General features: G+C 42.1%; 1 protein-coding gene across 1 annotated transcript in view; it reads right to left on the reverse strand.

The window, feature by feature from the left end:
• LOC141146828 (voltage-gated delayed rectifier potassium channel KCNH8-like) overlaps nt 1-19,929 on the reverse strand; it is a 758,049-nt gene that overhangs the window by 204,075 nt on the left and 534,045 nt on the right. The window contains exon 4 of the mRNA XM_073633462.1: nt 12,319-12,455. Within this exon, the coding sequence (XP_073489563.1) occupies nt 12,319-12,455 (137 nt within the window). The remainder of the gene's footprint in view (nt 1-12,318; nt 12,456-19,929) is intronic.

Genomic DNA, 19,929 nt, shown 5'->3' on the forward strand with positions numbered 1-19,929 from the left:
TCTTGTAAAATCCACTTGTGAGGACACCGCACTTGTAAATAACCCCCTCTGTCTCTTACCCTTAGGTAGATTAAACAAGCCTAGGTATTTTTCAATAACTGCTCCTCAGAAGCATGGGGGATAAAATCTGCAGCTCCTTCAGATAGATAACAGGAAGCCTAGATGCCTCTCAATGTCAGCGCCACAGCCGTATAGGAATTAATAAAACAGCTCCTCCGCCACATGTAGTACCCAATAGAGAGAGAAAACACTTCATAGTGCAGACATCCTGATCATCTTTTCATTGAAAAGTTTTAAAAACGGTTGCACTCACATTTCAGGAGTTAATATCAAGCAAACAGAGGAAACGTCCAGCGTTTTCAACCAGCAAAATGGCCGCTGTGTACGTAAGTCGCGTCATACGTCACCGGCTCCTCCCACTAACCATCAATACATCCTTGAGCACACTAATGTTCTGTTAGTTGCAGATCTAAAAATGATTTCAAGGTTCCCCAAGATCTCCAACTTTTTGCCAAAGGTTCCTCCAAGGTAAAAAGCTTGAGAATGTCTGTTATAGTGTTCAGGCCTCCATAAAACAGGAAAAGAAACTGAAATTAATTCGTAGAACTTATCAAAAATATAAAACACGTAATGACTGTACATTGTGATGCCTGCAAGCCAGAGGTATGAGCATCACATATTACACTTAGGGCTTGTTTACACTAGTGGCAAGGGCTGCATCACCTCTGAAAAGCAATCCATGTTTGGACCACTTTTCAGAGGCGTTTCACAGGCAGTTAGGAGGTGATATGTTGCCTCCTTACCACCAGTTTTACTTCCTTAAATGCCACACTACTCACTTGAATGGATTGCATTTAGGGGGTAGTAATGACCGCCAAACTGGAGAGGGGGTATAATTCCTGCCACGGCACGTTTAAACCCAGGGCTGCTGCCTTTGCAGCTTAAAGGGGAGCTGTTGGAGGTTGGTAAAAGTATGACTCAGCGGTATGAGCTGTATGTTTTTACTGCCCCAACCATAAGTGTAAATGAGCCGTTATAGTACAAAAAAGCCTTTGCATCACAAAACAGTACTACCCTGTTTCCCCGAAAATAAGACCTAGCGTGATTGTCGGTGATGGCTGCAATATAAGCCCTACCCCCCAAATAAGCCCTAGTTGTAGGTCTTATTTTCAGGGTAGGGCTTATTTTCAGGGAAACAGGGTAAGGCTTTTTTGGGGGTTAGGGCTTATATTGCAGCCATCACTGACAATCGCGCTAGGTCTTATTTTCGGGGAAACAGGGTATGAATTTTACTTACATTCTTCGGGGTGTGTCTTCCTTATAAGTCCCCAATGTGTGCTGGAGATCTGCCCAGCACTGCCCAAGGTTGTCCATCTGCTGCATCATTGCTCACAACATACAACGTAGGTGTGTATGTGATGTCAGCCATTAATCGCTGTATATGTCACACAGAGGCCTGCTGCTCCATCCCCCAACTGCAAACAGACACAACCAGCCCCAGGGATACAGGGTGTAGCAAGATGAATACTCAGGAAGGGCATGGCAGCTTAGTTGTTAGTTACTCAATTAGTGATTTTGAAATCTTTCTGGATCTTTTAGGTAGTGTCCTTCTGTGGTCCCTGGTATTACCTCCTCTTATTTATGCCATGTCAATAATGATCATCAGGGATAAGCTGACCGGTTCGGTTAGCACCAAAACATACCGAACAGGCAAAAAATTCGGCAGAACACACAAACACCGTTAAAGTCTATGGGACACAAACATGAATAATCAAAAGTGCTCATTTTAAAGGCTTATATAAAAAAAAAGAAAAAATAATAAGTGCTACGGCATTAACTTAATAATATATACATTAATCAATAATATCATCCATGAGACATATGCATGTATCATGTACCATGAACAAGTTGGCAAGAAATGATATAATGCCAACATTTAGAAACGAAAAGTGAAATAAATAAATATTAATGAAATAAATGTATATGGCATATAGTGTAATGTACAAACACTAACACTACAAACACTCCTTTAAAGGCTTATATGCAAGTTATTGTCATAAAATGTGTTTGGGGACCTGGGTCCTGCCCCAGGGGACATGTATCAATGCAATTTAAAAAAAAAAAATGTAACCGGGTGGCCCTGCCCCCCTCTGACGCCACGGGGAAGCCATGGAAAAGTCCCCGTGGCGTCAGAGGGGGCAGGGTCACCCGGGTACGTCACTGGGTGGCCCCACCCTCAGTTATATAAGAACTGTCATCAGCGAAGAAGTGTCACATGGTGGGAGCCTCCCATAGAGGAGGATCGGTGGCGGATTTTTTTTTCTTTTTCGGTCCTTCGGCAGAGCGATATAAGAAGATGAATGGACATTGTGGGACATTTTTTTTTTTTTAATAAAGGACTTGTCCCCAAGCTGTGTCTTGTCGTTTTTAACATTTTGACAATCTTTTTGTGAAATGGTAGGGGTACATTTTTACCCCATTACCATTTCCCACGGGGGGGGGTTGGGATCTGGGGGTCCCCTTGTTAAAGGGGGCTTCCAGATTTCGATAAACCCCATGCCCACAGACCCCCCACAACCACTGGCCAAAGGTTGTGAGGATGAGGCCCTTGTCCCCATCAACACCCCAAAGCACCCCAAAGCACCCTCCTCATGTTGAGGGCATGTGGCCTGGTATGGTTCAGGAGGGGGGCCCTCTCTCATCCCTCCCTCTTTTCCTGCGGCCTGCATTGATACATGTCCCCTGGGGCAGGACCCAGGTCCCCAAACACTTTTTATGACAATAACTTGCATATAATCCTTTAAAATGAGCACTTTTGATTTTTCCTGTCAGTGTCCCATAGACTTTAACGGGGTTCCGGCGGCTTTCGAATTTGCCCCGAACACCGCTTATTGTGCGGTGTTCGCAGAACATCCGAACAACCAAAGTTCAGCCCGAACTTATGCTTGGGCCGAACCGTTCGCCCATCCCTACTGATCATCACATGATGGCCCATGGATGATTTTTGTCATGTTTGTATTTGCACATGATGAAACAAGACATTTGTGCTTAGTCTGTATTTATGTAGATATTATTGTCAATAATTATTTATAATTTCTTTTTGTATTGTATACTTAGATTGTTTACCCACTATCAACCTCTGAAAAGTTAGAAATCAGTTGCTCATCTCTTTCCAATAATGTGGTGATTATGCTATAAATGGATCTTTAGAAGACAATGATCTCATTATTTAGAATAATAGACAGGCAACATGAGGACTATGAGTATGGTGATGTAGTATTTTTAATTATGTGTCAGTCTTGCTATATCAGGCTTCAGTATTACTATTTTATGATTGCCTAAATAAATTATACTGTATGCTCTTTATAACTCTTTCTGGTACCTTAAAAGCCCCTTATTTTTCCCCCTATATATTGTCTATACTTGGAATGCTGGTACCATTATACACATTTAATAATCTCAAGTCCATATGCAGGCAGATGAAGTCTGTACTCCCCCCCTACAAGTGACGCTCAATCAAAGCGGCAGTGCAAAAGGGGAAGGAAGTTGTAAGGAACTTGGTTCCTCTATGACAGGGGGACTGCTGTACGATTAGTCAGAGCAGCCATCTTGAGTCATTTTAAGTTTGGTTTGCATGCTTTATCTTGGTGGCTAGCATAGGGTCAGGAACCCCATCTGACAGGGGCAGTGCATAGAGTCAGGGAAAGGTTCCAGAGGAGTAGGGCCAGTTCAGGGACTATGTCTACCTCTCTCTTTTAAGGAAGCCTCGCTTTTGGGTGTGGACTGGCCAGGCCGAATTCCACCCCTCATTGCAGATTCTGTCGGCATCTTCAAGTCCTCAGACTGCTGTCACTGTTTGTAAGTGGCTCCAGACAAATGTGTAGGCAGATGCTGTCTACTTACCCCCACTGCAGGTGGAGCTCTTTTGCAGCCGCACTGCAGTTGAAGAGAAAGTAAAGAGGAATATAGTTCCTCTATGGTTTCCTGGGTCACTGGGGAAGCATCCAATTGGATGCTGTCACCTCATGTGACTCATGCAGCCAACTTGAGTCAGGCAGAGCCTAGTTAAAGACCTTGGTCCAAGGTTTGGCACACATTTGCAGATTCGTAGAGTTGGGACTGGTACCCCACCTGGTAGGGACAGCACTAGCAACAGGGAAATATTCCTGATGAGGTGGGAAGGCTTAGGGCTCACAACTTCCCTGGTTACCTGCCTGTTTGGGCATAAGAGGGCCAGGCTGAATTCTTCAGGGGACATTTATTTTTTGGATATTTTTTGTTTTTTTTTTAATAAAGGACTTGTCAAAAACTGGTGTTGTGTTTTTATTAACTTTGACCTTTTTTTTTGATTCACATAGGGGGCCAGTATCTGGGGGGTCCCCTTGTTAAAGGGGGCTTTCAGATTCTGATAAGTCCCCCCCCCGCACCCCCACATCCACCGGGCCAGGGTTGTGGGGAAGAGCCCCTTGTCCCCATCAACATGAGGACAAGGTGCTTTGGGAGGGCGGAGCCCCCCTGCCCCAAAGCACCTCACCATGTTGAAGGCATGTGTCCTGGTATGGTTTAGGAGGGGGTGGCCTCGCTTGTCCCCAACCTTTCCTGGCCTGCTTGAATAAGGGTCTGGTACGGATTTTGGGGGGATCCCAAGCCGTTTTTTAAAAACAATTTGGCGTGGGGTTCCCCTTAAAATCCATACCAGACCTGAAGGGCCTGGTATGGATTAGGGGGGGGAGCCCACACTATTTTTTATTCTAAATTTGTATTTTCCAGCAATCGTGTTTACATTCTGATGAGTCATCAGTTGTTAAGGACGTGGTAGCTGGCTTCCCGGCCCACTCCTTAACCATCAGCTATTCTTCACACAGCATAACATAAAAATAAAAATCAAAGTGTTGCGCTGTTACTCCATAATCAATACATATAGTGCGCACAAAAGTTCATCTATTAAAATATAGTAAAAAAAAGGGCAAAATTCCAACTAAGAGTTCATAAAGTGAACTCAAAAGGAGTGTCAATCCAATTTCAATCGGTACAGACAACCAGTGCTCCCCACAGGATAAGTATGGTAAATATATCTGCTGACCAGATATTAAGACTTCCCAAGGTCTATAAGCACTTCGGGAAGAATTCACCCCTCACTACAGGTATAACCACTTTAGCTGTCCAGCCAAATTGATTGGATTCCAGAGAGATATCCCTCACAGTGATTACCCTTCAAAGGAACTCCAGAGTCTGACCATTCAGCAAAGCACATGGAAGAGGAAGATAGACTCATTGCGCAACACTCGTTTAAAAGGCACACACGAATTTAATAAAAGTTCTACTTACACCAGATCGAATAAAATAGGCTTATATGGAAACATTTGTTCGTCCGGCACCCTCCACGGGTGTACCGACGTCCCTGCTGCTCTGTGCCTAGCTTCCAACCCACTCCTTAACCTCCAGCTATTCTTCACACAGAAATCGAATCGGTGGATCATTTCTTGACCGATCCAAATTCGAATCCTTCCGAAAATTTGGAATTTGTTAGAAAACAAATATGCAAAATTAAAGTAAACGAATTTCAACTAAATTTGTTACAACTTTATTTGGAGATTGGATACATCCGAATCTCTGAATGACCAAAAATTAGTCCAAATTTATATTTGGACCAAATGATTGCACATGTCCACTAGGTGATCTCCGACTTGAACATGCTTGCGTTTCCACATTGTAATGCTCCCAATGGCTTGACTATTGAACCATACTTGGGAATACATTTGGAATACCATAAAGTAGGACCTAAGAAGGCATGTAGTCTGAAAGTCACATGCTCGCGATCAGGCATTAGTCACTCTTGTGATAAAATGTGACCCAGAAATGACAGTTGAGTTTGCTCCAAGCAGCATTAGAAAGATCATGTTTCATTCGTGCAGATTCAATGTGATTTACAGAAATTTTAAGGTAATTGTCAGAAAGATACAGAGTTGGACAAAATACAATTATGTCATCCAGACGTTACTGAGGACTGAAAACTTCTGTCTTTGAAAACAACTGGGCACTGAAGGTAATCCATAAGGTTTACACTTGAAACAGAGGAGGCTCTCATGGGTAATAAATTCAGTGAGGCCTATACTTTTCTTATTTCTGCAAAACTTGATGATATGCACTTATGGAAAAAATATAGCTCCTTTGAATTTTGAAGATATTTCTTCAATATGTGGAAAGGGGTGACTATAAATAACAACAGCTTTATTTGGTTCACAAAGGTCAAAACAGAATCTAATACCTCCTGTTTTCTTTATTGTCACCACAATAGGAGATAGCTGTTCTGATTCATTACTTTTTCAATCACATCTTGTTCTAGTAATTTCTTTATTTCGTGGAAAACAGCTTTTCTTACAGAGAAGGTTAGATGTCACAATTTTGGATACACTGGTTTCACATTTAATTGCACATTCATTTTTGTACAAAGTTCTCCGCAAAGCCCACTGAGGTGTCGCTGGGTGGTTTAACTTAGGAAACGTGTAGCATAGGAGCAACTGGAGCTGTTGTTATAAGAACACACAGGGTACACAATGTTCCAAGGCTGACCCGCATGAGATCTACAATCACTGAATATACCTGGGTACCAGCTCGGTCCACAACTGCAGTGAATGAAAATGAAAGACAGAAGTAGCGGCACTCCAATGTACAAAAGCAGGCTTCTTCATTGATTACATTTGTGCAAATAAAAGGACAAAAACACACAGCTTCAGGACAGCCAGTAAATGCGTTTCACACGTCAGTGCTTATTCATTACTGAGTACTCCATGGACACTCACATACTCAAAACAGAAAGCTGTCAGGTGAAGCCAGTTGAGGATAAAAACCCAAATATATTTGAAAAAGGAAGCAAAATATCCAACAGTGAAAGAAATGACACACAAAAAATACAAATACACAAATTACAAGTATGTGTAACTATAAAGAATATAGCAAAAAAAAAAGAATCAAAAAAATGGAGCTACAAAACAGCCACCAATAGACTGGGTGACAAATATTTAAAAAAACAACCGTACAAAAAAATTATTAAATATATGAGGTTGAAAAAAATATATAAACATATATGTACACATATGCAAAAATATATCAAAAACAAAATTATTCAGTAATAATCCCAAAGCAAACTCTCATGCCGCGTACACACGATCGGACATTCCAACAACGAAATCCTGGATTTATTTCCGACGGATGTTGCCTGAAACTTGTCTTGCATACATTCGGTCGCACAAATGTTGTTGGAAATTCCGAACGTCAAGAACACGGTGACGTACAACACGTACGAAGTGACTAGAAAAAGGAAGTTCAATAGCCAGTGCGGCTCTTCTGCTTGAGTCCGAGCATGCGTGGAATTTTGTACGTCGGAATTGAGTACACACGATCGGAATTTACAACAACGGATTTTGTTGTTGGAAAATTTGAGAACCAGCTGTCAAATTTTTTTGGTCAGAAATTCTGACAAAAAATGTCTGATGGAGCCTACACATGGTCGGAATTTCCGTCAACAAGCTCACATCGAACATTTGTTGTTGGAAATTCCAATCGTCTGTACGCGGCATTATTATTTCCATATCCATACCGTGCTTACGTAATAAAAAAACCACTAGGTCAAATGAAAGTATATTAACATATTATATTATATACACATATGTAAATGACATTTTATAATAGTCCACAACACTGCTAGATGACCCCACCAAAGGATTACACTGGTTACAGGGACAAACCCCCTAAGTGCAATCTAAAGGTAAAGCCAGTACTTAAAAACAAGAATTCCTAAAGGTATGACAAAGGCAGAAGATATAATATACACTATATTGTCAAAAGTATTGGGAGGCCTGTCTTTACACGCACATGAATCTTAATGGCATCCCAGTCTTAGTCCACAGGGTTCAATATTGAGCTGGACCACCCTTTGCAGCTATAAGGCTGCTTCCACAGAGAGGCGCTTTACAGGCGGTATAGTACTAAAAATAGAACCCGCATAGCACTTGTAAAAAGCCTCTCCTCTCACTCCAGTGTGAAAGCCCGAGTGCTTTCACATTGGAGCGGTGTGCCGGCAGGACGCCAAAATAACCCCTGCAAGCCGCATCTTTGCAGTGCTGTAGGAGCGGTGTATACACTGCTCCTAAAGCGCCCCTGCCCATTGAAATCAATGGGCAGCAACGCCGAACCACCAGCATATTGCAGCTGCAGTGGTGCTTTGCAGGCGGTTTAACCCTTTTTCCGCTAGCGGACGAAAACCTCCGCAAAAACTATGGTAAAGCGCTGCTAAAAATAGCAGCGCTTTACCCCCAACACCCCAGTGTGAAAGTAGCCTTACCGCTTCAACTCTTCTGGGAAGGCTGTCAACAAGGTTTAGGAGTGTGTCTTTGGGTATGTTTGACCAATCTTCCAGAAGTGCATTTGTGAGGTCAGGCACTGATGTGGACAAGAAGGCCTGGCTCTCAGTCTCCGCTCTAATTCATCCCAAAGGTGTTCTATTGGGTTAAGGTCAGAACAGGCCAGTCAAGTTCCTCCACCCCAAACTCGCTCATCCATGTCTTTATGGACCTTGCCAATGCCTGACCTCACAAATGCACTGGAAGAATGGTCAAACAGTTCCATAGACACACTCTTAAACCTTGTGGACAGCCTTCCCAGAAGAAATGAAGCTGTTATAGCTGCAAAGGGTGGGCCAACTCAATATTAAACCCTACGGACTAAGACTGGGGTGCCACTGAAGTTCATATTCGTGTAAAGGCAGGTGTCCCAATACTTTTTACAATACAGTGTATGTATAATGCTGAGTAGAATTCTAAGTAACACACTAAAACAAAATAAACATAAAAGAATAACATAACAATCTAGATCATCCTAAAAGCCCATTGAGGTGTCGCTGGGTGGTTTAATTTTGGAGACTTGTAGCATAGGGACAACTGGAGCTGTTTTGAGAAGACCATCAATTGTAGATATAGTGCAGCAAAAAGATCCCAGCCCAGAAAAGCGGTGGCTTTCTTTATGAAACAGAAATTCAGCTTTCACACTTGTGACTTTTACAGTCACTGGCAAGCAAAAAGCACAGGCAAAAGGTCAAAATATCCAGCCAGTTTCAGAGTAAATGGAGTAAGTGGTTCATTTGGAAAGTACTTCTGGTAGTTTTCCTCAGGCAGTATAGAGACAGCAGATCCTGCATCAAGTATCAGGATAATGGAGTAGCCCTTGTTAGCAGACACAGTAAGTAATAGTTGGAGTGCACAAACGTTTATCTAGAATGGAAGCATCACATTTACACTAAGTGGAATTCCAGGATCAATATAACTAACCTTAAACCTACTCCCACCTCCCTCTTAACTCCTATACTAACTACCCTGTAGAAAGAAGATGCACATACTTACTTATTCTCCGGCTGCTCTAGTCCAGTCACATGATCTCCCCATTGGTCAGCTTCAGGGGAGAGGAAAGTGAGCCAGCAACTGCTGGAATGCCTTGGTGGTGACGTCAACATGAGTCTTACAATGGGGCATCCATTGTCACCTGTCCCTCCTCTCCCCTGAAGCTGCCGCTGGGAGCTGATCACATGACCAGACCGGAGCACCCTCACAATAGGTAAATATAAGCATCTTCTACAGGGTAGTTAGTATAGGATTTAGAAGGGGAGAAGCAGCAGTTTTTAGTTTAGTTAGATCAATCCTGGAATGCCACTTTAAGTAACATCTGTGGAAGCAACTTCATGAACCTAGTCTAGCAGCAGAAGTGCAGCAGATTTTTTTAGTGTCCCATTTTCTTGCATTTATGGCACTGTATATCCTTTGCAGGACATGCAGCATCGTTTGCAATGTGCTGTTGTGAATCACTCATGAAGCAGTACCTGTTCTGTGTATGTTCAGCTCTTATTGTACATTTGTATTAGTCCTGAATATGTGCCATTTAGGAGGCAGATGTTGATTTTACAAACTGTACCAGTACTGTGCTAGTAATCCCTTAACTGATGGATTTTGCCTTAGCCATAACAGTTTCACTTCAACTTGAAGAGTAACAGCCTTTGCTAGAGTTAAATAATGTTTCAGGAGCAATCTTTCTCTAATGTCGGAAAATATCTAAAGCTCAAATAACACTCACAGCTGAATGGACCAGTAAAGTGACCCATCAGCTCCATCTTTTTCACAGTTCTGTATAGCTATAGTTAGGGTTGGTCACACTGTTGGAGGCAGAACAGCATCCAAAGCAGCATACAGTGCCTTGAAAAAGTATTCATACCCCTTGACATTTTTCACATTTTGTCATGTTACAACCAAAAACTTAAATGTATTTTATTGGGATTTTATGTGATAGACCAACACAAAGTGGCACATAATTGTGAAGTGTAAGGAAAATGATAAATGGTTTTCAAAATGTTTTACAAATAAATATGTGAAAAGTGTGGCATTCATTTGTATTCAGCCCACTTAAGTCAATACTTTGTTGAACCACCTTCTGCTGCAATTACAGCTGCAAGTCTTTTTGGGTATGTCTCTACCAGCTTTACACATGTAGAGAGTGAAATTTTTGCCCATTCTTCTTTGCAACATAGCTCAAGCTCTGTCAGATTGAATGGAGTGCATATGTGAACAGCAATTTTTAAGTCTTGCCACAGACTCTCAATTGGATTTAGGTCTGGACTTTGACTGGGCCATTCTAACACATGAATATGCTTTGATCTAAACCATTCCATTGTAGTTCTGGCTGTATGCTTAGAGTTGTTGTCTTGCTGGAAGGTGAACTTCCTCCCCAGTCTCAGGTCTTTTGCAGACTCTAACAGGTATTCATCCATCTTCCCATGAACTCTGACCAGCTTCCCTGTCTCTGCTGAAGAAAAGCATCCCCACAACATGATGTTGCCACCACCATGTTTCACGGTGCAGATGGTGTGTTCAGGGTGATGTGCAGTGTTAGTTTTCCGCCACACATTTCTACATGTATGCTGTGTCCCCCACATGGCTTCTCACAAACTGCAAACAGGACTTCTTATGGCTTTCTTTCAACAATGGCTTTCTTCTTGCCAATATTTCATAAAGGCCAGATTTGTGGAGTGCACGACTAATAGTTGTCCTGTGGACAGATTCTCCCACCTGAGCTGTGGATCTCTGCAGCTCCTCCAGAGTTACAATGGACCTCTTGGCTGTTTCTCTGATTAATGCTCTACTTGCCCAGTCTGTCAGTTTAGGTGGACGACCATGTCTTGGTAGGTTTGCAGTTGTGCCACATTCTGTCCATTTTCAGATGGATGGATGGATGGATGGATTGAACAGTGCTCTGTGAGCTGTTCAAAGCTTGGGATATTTTTTATAACCTAACCCTGCTTTAAACTTCTCCACAACTTTATCCCTGACCTGTCTGGTATATTCCCTGGCCTTCATGCTGTTGCTGATGCTGTTTGTTCAGAACAGCTGTATTTATACTGAGATTAAATGACACACAGGTGGACTCTATTTACTAATTAGGTGACTTCTGAAGGCAATTGGTTCCACTAGATTTTAGTTAGGGGTATCAGAGTACAGAGAGCTGAATACAAATGCACGCCACACTTGTCAGATATTTATTCGTAAAAAATGTTGAAAACCATTTATCATTTTCATTCCACCTCACAATTATGTGCCACTTTGAGTTGGTCTATCACATAAGATCCCAATAAAATACATTTACGTTTTTGGCTGTAACATGAGAAAGTGTGGAAAATTTCAAGGGGTATGAATACTTTTTCAAGGCACTGTATGTTTGGGGCAATGCTTTAGGAACAGTGGATAAAGTTAAGGCATGTATATGCAAGTCATGCTATTCAGACAATGTGACTTTTACTAGCAGATAGCTGGACAAAAGTATTTCCAGTGATGAGGAGGAGGCAATGATTTACATCCAGTATGCTGGTGCTGAATCTGGCTGATCTACCACAGTTCACTAACGCAGATGTTTGGTTTGCTTATCTTTGATATTAACATTAAACTCATATAGAACTGTTTTACTATTGAGAATAACAATGTTATTTCATTTTCTGTCCCTCTAAACCCTAAAGTAAAGGTGTAATATTTAGTTCCAGTTTGCTCTTGCTTTGATTGACCAGAATCCAACATTCCACAGATACAGCAAAGCCTGCATTGAGGTGCTCCTGCTGGAGACCATGCTTCAAACTAAGAACCTTATTCCATGTTGTCTTAATTGGTGTTAACAAAGAAACTGCCTGACATAAAATTATAAGTTTGCCCCGCAGGAATGGGCTCCACGATTTAAAGCTTTAAATATATGTCAAAGTGTACATTTATTACAACCAACTTAGCTTACATTATTTAGCTTGAGTTTGCTCTTGTCCTGCTTTTGCAAATGCCCAGAGAGGTGATACAGCACGGCTCTGCTCCGTCTGCGGTTGGCATTGAACCCTGGTGGTCTGGTATCAGTGAAGATTTCCAAATCGTCATCCTCTGTGACATGAGATAAAAAAGAATGTGTGATATTATTATCATTTTTATTATTAGAGGTGAGAAAACTTAAACACTGCTCCGCAAAGATTACCCAAATCCATTCCTTTAATTCAATCTACCAAGTTCACTTTTTTTTTTTTTTTTTATATGAAACCAAACTGGGCTCCCCAAATAATACTGCAGACATACACTCACTGGCCAATTCATTAGGTACACCTGTTCAATTGCTTTGGAACACAAATTGCTAATCAGCCAATCACATGGCAGCAACTCAATGCATGTAGGCATCCAGACGCGGTGGAGACAACTTGCTGAAGTTCAAACCGAGCATTAGAATGGGGAAGAAAGGGAATTTAAGTGACTTTGAACATGGCATGGTTGTTGGTGCCAGATGGGCTGGCCTTAGTATTCCAAAAACTGCTGATCTACTGGGACTTTCACACACAACCACCTCTAAGGTTTACAGAGTATTGTCCAAAAAAGACAAAATATCCAGTGAGTGGCAGCTGTGTGGATGGAACTGCCTTGTTGATGTCAGAGGAGAATGGGCAGACTGGTTTGAGATGATAGTAAGGCAACAGTAACTCAAATACGATTTACAACCAAGGTATGCTGAATACCATCTCTGAACGCACAACACATCGAGCCTTGAAGAAGATGGGCTACAGCAGCAGAAGACCACACTGGGTGCCACTCATGTCAGCTAAGAACAGAAAACTGAGGCTACAATTCACACAGGCTCACCAAAATTAGACAATAGAAGATTGGAAAAACGTTGCCTGATCTGATGAGTCTCAATTTCAGCTGCAACATTCAGATGGTAGGGTCAGAATTTGGCCTAAACAACATGAAAGCATGGATCCATCCTGCCTTGTGTCAACGTTTCAGGCTGGTGGTGTAATGGTGTGGGGGATATATTATTGGCACACTTTGGGCCCCTTGGTACTAATTGAGCATTGTTTAAACACCACGGTCTACCTGAGTATTGTTGCTGACCATGTCCATTTCTTTATGACTACAGTGCACCCATCTTCTGATGACTACTTCCAGCAGGATAATGCACCATGTCACAAAGCTCAAATCATTTCACCACTGGTTTCTTGACAATGAGTTCACTGTACTCCAATGGCCTCCACAGATCTCAATCCAATAGAGCACCTTTGGGATGTGGTGGAATGGGAGAGTCGCATCATGGATGTGCAGGCAACAAATCTGCAGCAACTGAGTGATGTTATAATGTCAATATGGACCAAAACCTCTGAGAAATGGTTCCAACACCTTGTTTAATCTATGCCATGAAGAATCAAGGCAGTTCTGAAGGCAAAAGGGGGTCTAACCCGGTACTAGCAAGGTGTACCTAATAAAGTGGCCGGTGAGTGTATGGGCTAATACTTACATGGCTGGAGGACTATAAGCATGTATCTCCCTGATATGCTTCAGCATCTTTTAAAAACAGTAAGTCCGATGTTTTTCTGAAAGTACCAGCACAGTGCTGATGCCCAGATAGCAAGGATAACTTGCCACAAATTTGTGGCAGTGTTGAATTGTAAGTCTGTTTAACTTACTGCACATTTTCACTGGCAAGTTGTACACTTGCAGAGCACTTGAAGCACAAGTTCTAGTTGACACTTTTCCAATTTGGAGCAAATTTGCATGGCAAGTCTCTAGAAAGAGCAAAGTTGGTGAGTCTACAGCAAGAACTCCGCAAGTCTACAGCATGAAAATTCAGCCACAGTGACCCCTGTGGTGGGATGACTATTGCACAACATAACTGAACCAGAACTTGCAGCAGACTTGCAGAATGTTTGCAAAGAAAGTTGATCTGGAGTCATGCAATGCGGACTTGCTGCAGGTGTGCAACAAACATGTGAAGTTCAGGTAACAGGAACCAGAGCTTACAAAGGGCTGAGAATTCTCCTTATCCCAAAAAGACAGCTAGGGGAAGAGAAACAGCACTGATCTTCCCAGTGTATAGCTGTGCAGAGGGGGCATGTCAGAACACGTCTGATCAATGGAGGAGAGAAGGCTGAATTCTCAGCACATCACAGCTGTGCTCTTATGCCCAGGGAGGTCAGTTTTCAATAGGAAAGCAGGGAGACTGGCAGAATGACCAGGTATTTCTCACAAAGGAAGCAGTACAAAGAGAAGAGGATATTTTTTCATACAAGTACATGGTACAGCAGGCACATATCAGGACTATGAAATGTTTTGTTTACATATTCTTTAACCACTTCCCAACCGGCGCACGCCGATGTACGTCGGCAGAATGGCACAGCTGGGCAAATGGGCGTACCTGTAAGTCCCATTTGAATTCCCCGCCGTGCCATTGCGTGCGCACTGGGTGGGAGCTCCGTGAGTCGGGTCGTGGGTCCCGTGAACTCTATCGCTGCGGGGATACCCGCGATCGCCTCACAGAGAGGACGACGGGGAGATGCTGATGTAAACAAGCATCTCCCCGTTCTGCCTAGTGACAGTGTCACTGATCTCTGCTCCCTGTCATCGGAGCAGAGATCAGTGACGTGTCACAGCTAACCCATCCCCCCACAGTTAGAAAACGTGCTCTGGTCAGGAAGGGGGTAAATTCTTCCGGGGCTGAAGTGGTTACCCATTGCAGCCCCAGATGTTTAGAGACAGGAAGAGGACAGGCACCCCTGAAGTGAAGATTTGTACAGGATCCAGCTGCCTGCACACTGTAGAACATCTTTCATTACAGGAAGTGATGTAACTAAAGCTGTAGGGATTTTTTTATTAGCTAAACTTTAGCTTTAAAAAAAAAGCACACAAAGTAAAAATAAACTATTTATGAAAAATAAGACAAAACAGCACCCCAGTCACTCTTTTATTAAACATGTATAAAATATATCACGAAAGTCTCCTGATTTAATTTGTCCTTTTTGTTTTATCTGTTTTTTTTTTTTTTTTAATTCCTTTTATTGAATGAGTAATTTAATCAGGTACGTTGTACACACTTATCCCACATTCTTATACCACCCCTGAAGAAAACAGAAAGTGGGGAACCTTGTGCTGTCAGGACTGGGCTTTTGTTTAGAACTGGACTCCAGGTTTGGGGTGCTTAATGACATATGGAGTACCAATGTGGTGAGGAAAACCAACAAACATGGGTTCTCATGCTATGGGTATACCATCCTACTGGTAAACAGTAACTGTTAGAACAATGACGTGAACATGCTTTGTGCCAAACAAGGAATTTTCAAACTTTGAGCCTCCATGTCTATTTTCAGACAGTGGCTACTCAACAAAACACTGAGATACAGTATCTCACAAAAGTAAGTACACCCCTCACATTTTGGCAAATATTTTATTATATCTTTTCATGTGACAACACTGAAGAAATGACACTTTGCTACGATGTAAAGTAGTGGGTGTACAGCTTGTATAACAGTGTAAATTTGCTATCCTCTCAAAATAACTCAACACACAGCCATTAATGTCTAAACGGCTGGCAACAAAAGTGAGTACACCCCTAAGTGAAAATTTCCAAATTGGGCCCAATTAGCCATTTTCTCTCCCCGGTGTCATGTGACACATTAGTGTTACATGGTCCCAGGTGTGAATGGGGAGCAGGAGTGTTAAATTTGGTGTTATCGCTCTCACTCTCTCTTACTGGTTATTGAGAGGTAAACGAAAAATCCTGGACAGCCGCACTCAAAAGTAATCTACGATCTTTATTTAAGTATAATCATAAAAATACATGCCACAGCATCACAAAGCAGGAAAGCTGACGCGTTTCACTCTGTAGTCAGTGCTTAATCATAGCTCATAGCTTAATCATAAGCTATGATTAAGCACTGACTACAGTGTGAAACGCGTCAACTTTCCTGCTTTGTGATGCTGTGGCATGTATTTTTATGATTATACTTAAATAAAGGTCGAAGATTACTTTTGAGTGCGGCTGTCCATAGTTACATAGTTACATAGTTAGTCAGGTTGAAAAAAGACACAAGTCCATCCAGTCCAACCACAAAAAAAAAAAAAAAAAACGTACAATCCAATATACCCAATACTATACCCACAGTTGATCCAGAGGAAGGCAAAAAACCCCAGCAGAGCATGCTCCAATTTGCTACAGCAGGGGAAAAAATTCCTTCCTGATCCCAGAGAGGCAATCGGATTTTCCCTGGATCAACTTTACCTATAAATGTCAGTACCCAGTTATATTATGTACATTTAGGAAAGTATCCAGGCCTTTCTTAAAGCAATCTACTGAGCTGGCCAGAACCACCTCTGGAGGGAGTCTATTCCACATTTTCACAGCTCTTACTGTGAAGAAACCTTTCCGTATTTGGAGATGAAATCTCTTTTCCTCCAGTCGTAAAGAGTGCCCCCTTGTCCTCTGTGTTGACCGTAAAGTGAATAACTCAACACCAAGTTCACTATATGGACCCCTTATATATTTAAACATGTTGATCATATCCCCCCTTATTCTCCTCTTCTCAAGAGTGAACAAATTCAGTTCCTCTAATCTTTCCTCATAGCTGAGCTCCCCCATGCCTCTTATCAGTTTGGTTGCCCTTCTCTGCACTTTCTCCAGTTCCACGATATCCTTTTTGAGAACTGGTGTCCAAAACTGAACTGCATATTCCAGATGAGGTCTTACTAATGATTTGAACAGGGGCAAAATGATATCTCTCTCTCTGGAGTCCATACCTCTCTTAATACAAGAAAGAACTTTGCTCGCTTTGGAAACCGCAGCTTGGCATTGCATGCTATTATTGAGCTTATGATCTACCAAAACCCCCAGATCCTTCTCCACTACAGATTCCCCCAGTTGTACTCCCCCTAGCATGTATGATGCATGCATATTCTTAGCCCCCAAGTGCATAACTTTACATTTCTCAACATTAAACCTCATCTGCCACATAGTCGCCCAATTAGACAGTGCATTGAGGTCGGCTTGTAAATTGGAGACATCCTGTAAGGACGTTATTCCACTGCATAGCTTGGTGTCATCTGCAAAGACAGAAATGTTACTTTTGATCCCAGACCCAATATCATTTATAAAGATATTAAAGAGTAAGGGTCCCAGCACTGAACCTTGGGGTACACCACTGATAACCTTAGACCATTCAGAGTAAGAATCATTAACCACTACTCTCTGAATTCTGTCTTTTAGCCAGTTTTCTATCCATTTACAAACTGATATTTCCAAGCCTGTAGACTTTAACTTACACATGAGCCGTGTGTGCGGAACTGTATCAAACGCTTTTGCAAAATCCAAATAAACCACGTCCACAGCCACCCCTCTGTCCAAGGTTTTACTTACCTCTTCATAAAAAGAAATCAGGTTTGTCTGACAACTTCTGTCTTTCATGAACCCATGCTGTCTGTTGCTTAAAATGTTTTTTTCCAGCAAGAACTCGTCTATGTGGTCTTTTATTAAACGCTCCAGTATCTTCCCGACTATAGAAGTTAAACTAACAGGTCTATAGTTACTTGGTAAAGACTTTGATCCCTTTTTAAATATAGGCACCACGTTCGCCCTGCGCCAATCCAGCGGTACTATTCCCGTCATTAATGAGTCCCTAAAAATTAGATACAATGGCTTTGAAATTACAGAGCTCAATTCTTTTAGGATCCGTGTGTGGATGCCATCAGGTCCAGGTGCTTTATCCACCTTTATTCTGTCTAAATATTTCTGGACCATATCCCTTTTGAGCCATTGTGGATCATTGGGGGCTGTGTCAATACCACCCCCATTATGGACATGAACTTCCCCATGCTCTTTTGTATACACAGAGCTGAAGAAAGTATTTAATAAATTAGCCTTCTCCTTGTCCCCAGTCACCCACTCTAGATTATTTTGTAAAGGGCCTACATGCTCAGATCTGACCTTTTTACTATTAATATATTTGAAGAATTTTTTGGGGTTTGTCCTACTATTTTTTGCGATCTGTCGTTCATTTTGAATTTTTGCACCCTTGATTTCCTTTTTACATATTCTGTTAAATTCTTTGTAGCATTTAAATGACACTAGTGTTCCTTCATTTTTATATTTTTTAAAAGCTCTTTTCTTATTGTTTATAGCTTTTCTAACTTTGACCGTGAGCCACATAGGTTTTCTTTTTAGCCTTTTAAACTTATTGCCCATGGGAATATACTTTGCAGTGAGGTCCCAAACAGTCTTTTTGAAGAATTCCCATTTCTGTTCTGTGTTTATCGCTGCCAATATTCCCTCCCAGTCTAAGTCCTCGAGAGCAGCCCTCATCCTTGGAAAATTTGCTCTCTTGAAGTTAAGTGTTTTTATCTTTCCCTTATGTATTTCTTGTTTACAGCTAACATCAAATGAAATCATGTTATGGTCACTGCTACCCAGGTGTTCCTTTATCTGCACATTAGTAATAAGCTCTGCATGGTTTGAGATTACCAGGTCCAACAGAGCTTTTAGGATCCGTGGGTGGATGCCATCAGGTCCAGGTGCTTTATCCACCTTTATTCTGTCTAAATATTTCTGGACCATATCCCTTTTGAGCCATTGTGGATCATTGGGGGCTGTGTCAATACCACCCCCATTATGGACATGAACTTCCCCATGCTCTTTTGTATACACAGAGCTGAAGAAAGTATTTAATAAATTAGCCTTCTCCTTGTCCCCAGTCACCCACTCTAGATTATTTTGTAAAGGGCCTACATGCTCAGATCTGACCTTTTTACACCCCCATTATGGTCCAGGATTTTTCGTTTACCTCTCAATTACCAGCATTGCCTGCACCTGTTACTTCCAGCATGGAGAAAATGTTTGTTCCTCACAGACCTCTTTCAGAGCGGTGATATTTTTCTCTCTCTCTCTTAATGGTTACTGGAAGTTCAACATGGCACCTCCTGGCAAAGAACTCTCTGAGGATCTGAAAAAAAGAATTTTTGCCTTACATAAAGATGGCCTAGGCTATAAGAAGATTGCCAAGACCCTGAAACTGAGCTGCAGCATGGTGACCAAGGCCATACAGTGGTTTAACAGGACAGGTTCCACTCAGAACAGGCCTCTCCATGGTCGACCAAAGAAGTTGAGTGCACGTGCTCAGCGTCATATCCAGAGGTTGTCTTTGGGAACTAAACATATGAGTGCTGCCAGCATTGCTGCAGAGGTTGAAGGGGTGGGGGGTCAGCCTGTCAGTGTTCAGACCATACGCTGTACACTCCATCAAATTGGTCTGCATGGCTATCGTCCTAGAAAGAAGCCTCTTCTAAAGATGATGCAAAAGAAAGCCTGCAAACAGTTTGCTGAAGACAAGCAGACTAAGGACATGAATTACTGGAACCATGTCCTGTGGTCTGATGACACAAAGATAAACTTATTTGGTTCAGATGGTGTCAAGCGTATGTGGCAGCAACCAGGTAAGGAGTACAAAGACAAGTGTGTCTTGCCTACTGTCAAGCATGGTGGTGGGAGTGTCATGGTCTGGGGCTGCATGACTGCTGCCGGCACTGGGGAGCTACAGTTCATTAAGGGGACCAT

This window comes from Aquarana catesbeiana, linkage group LG06 (genome assembly GCF_042186555.1).
Source record: "Aquarana catesbeiana isolate 2022-GZ linkage group LG06, ASM4218655v1, whole genome shotgun sequence".
Taxonomy (NCBI): Eukaryota; Metazoa; Chordata; class Amphibia; order Anura; family Ranidae; genus Aquarana; species Aquarana catesbeiana.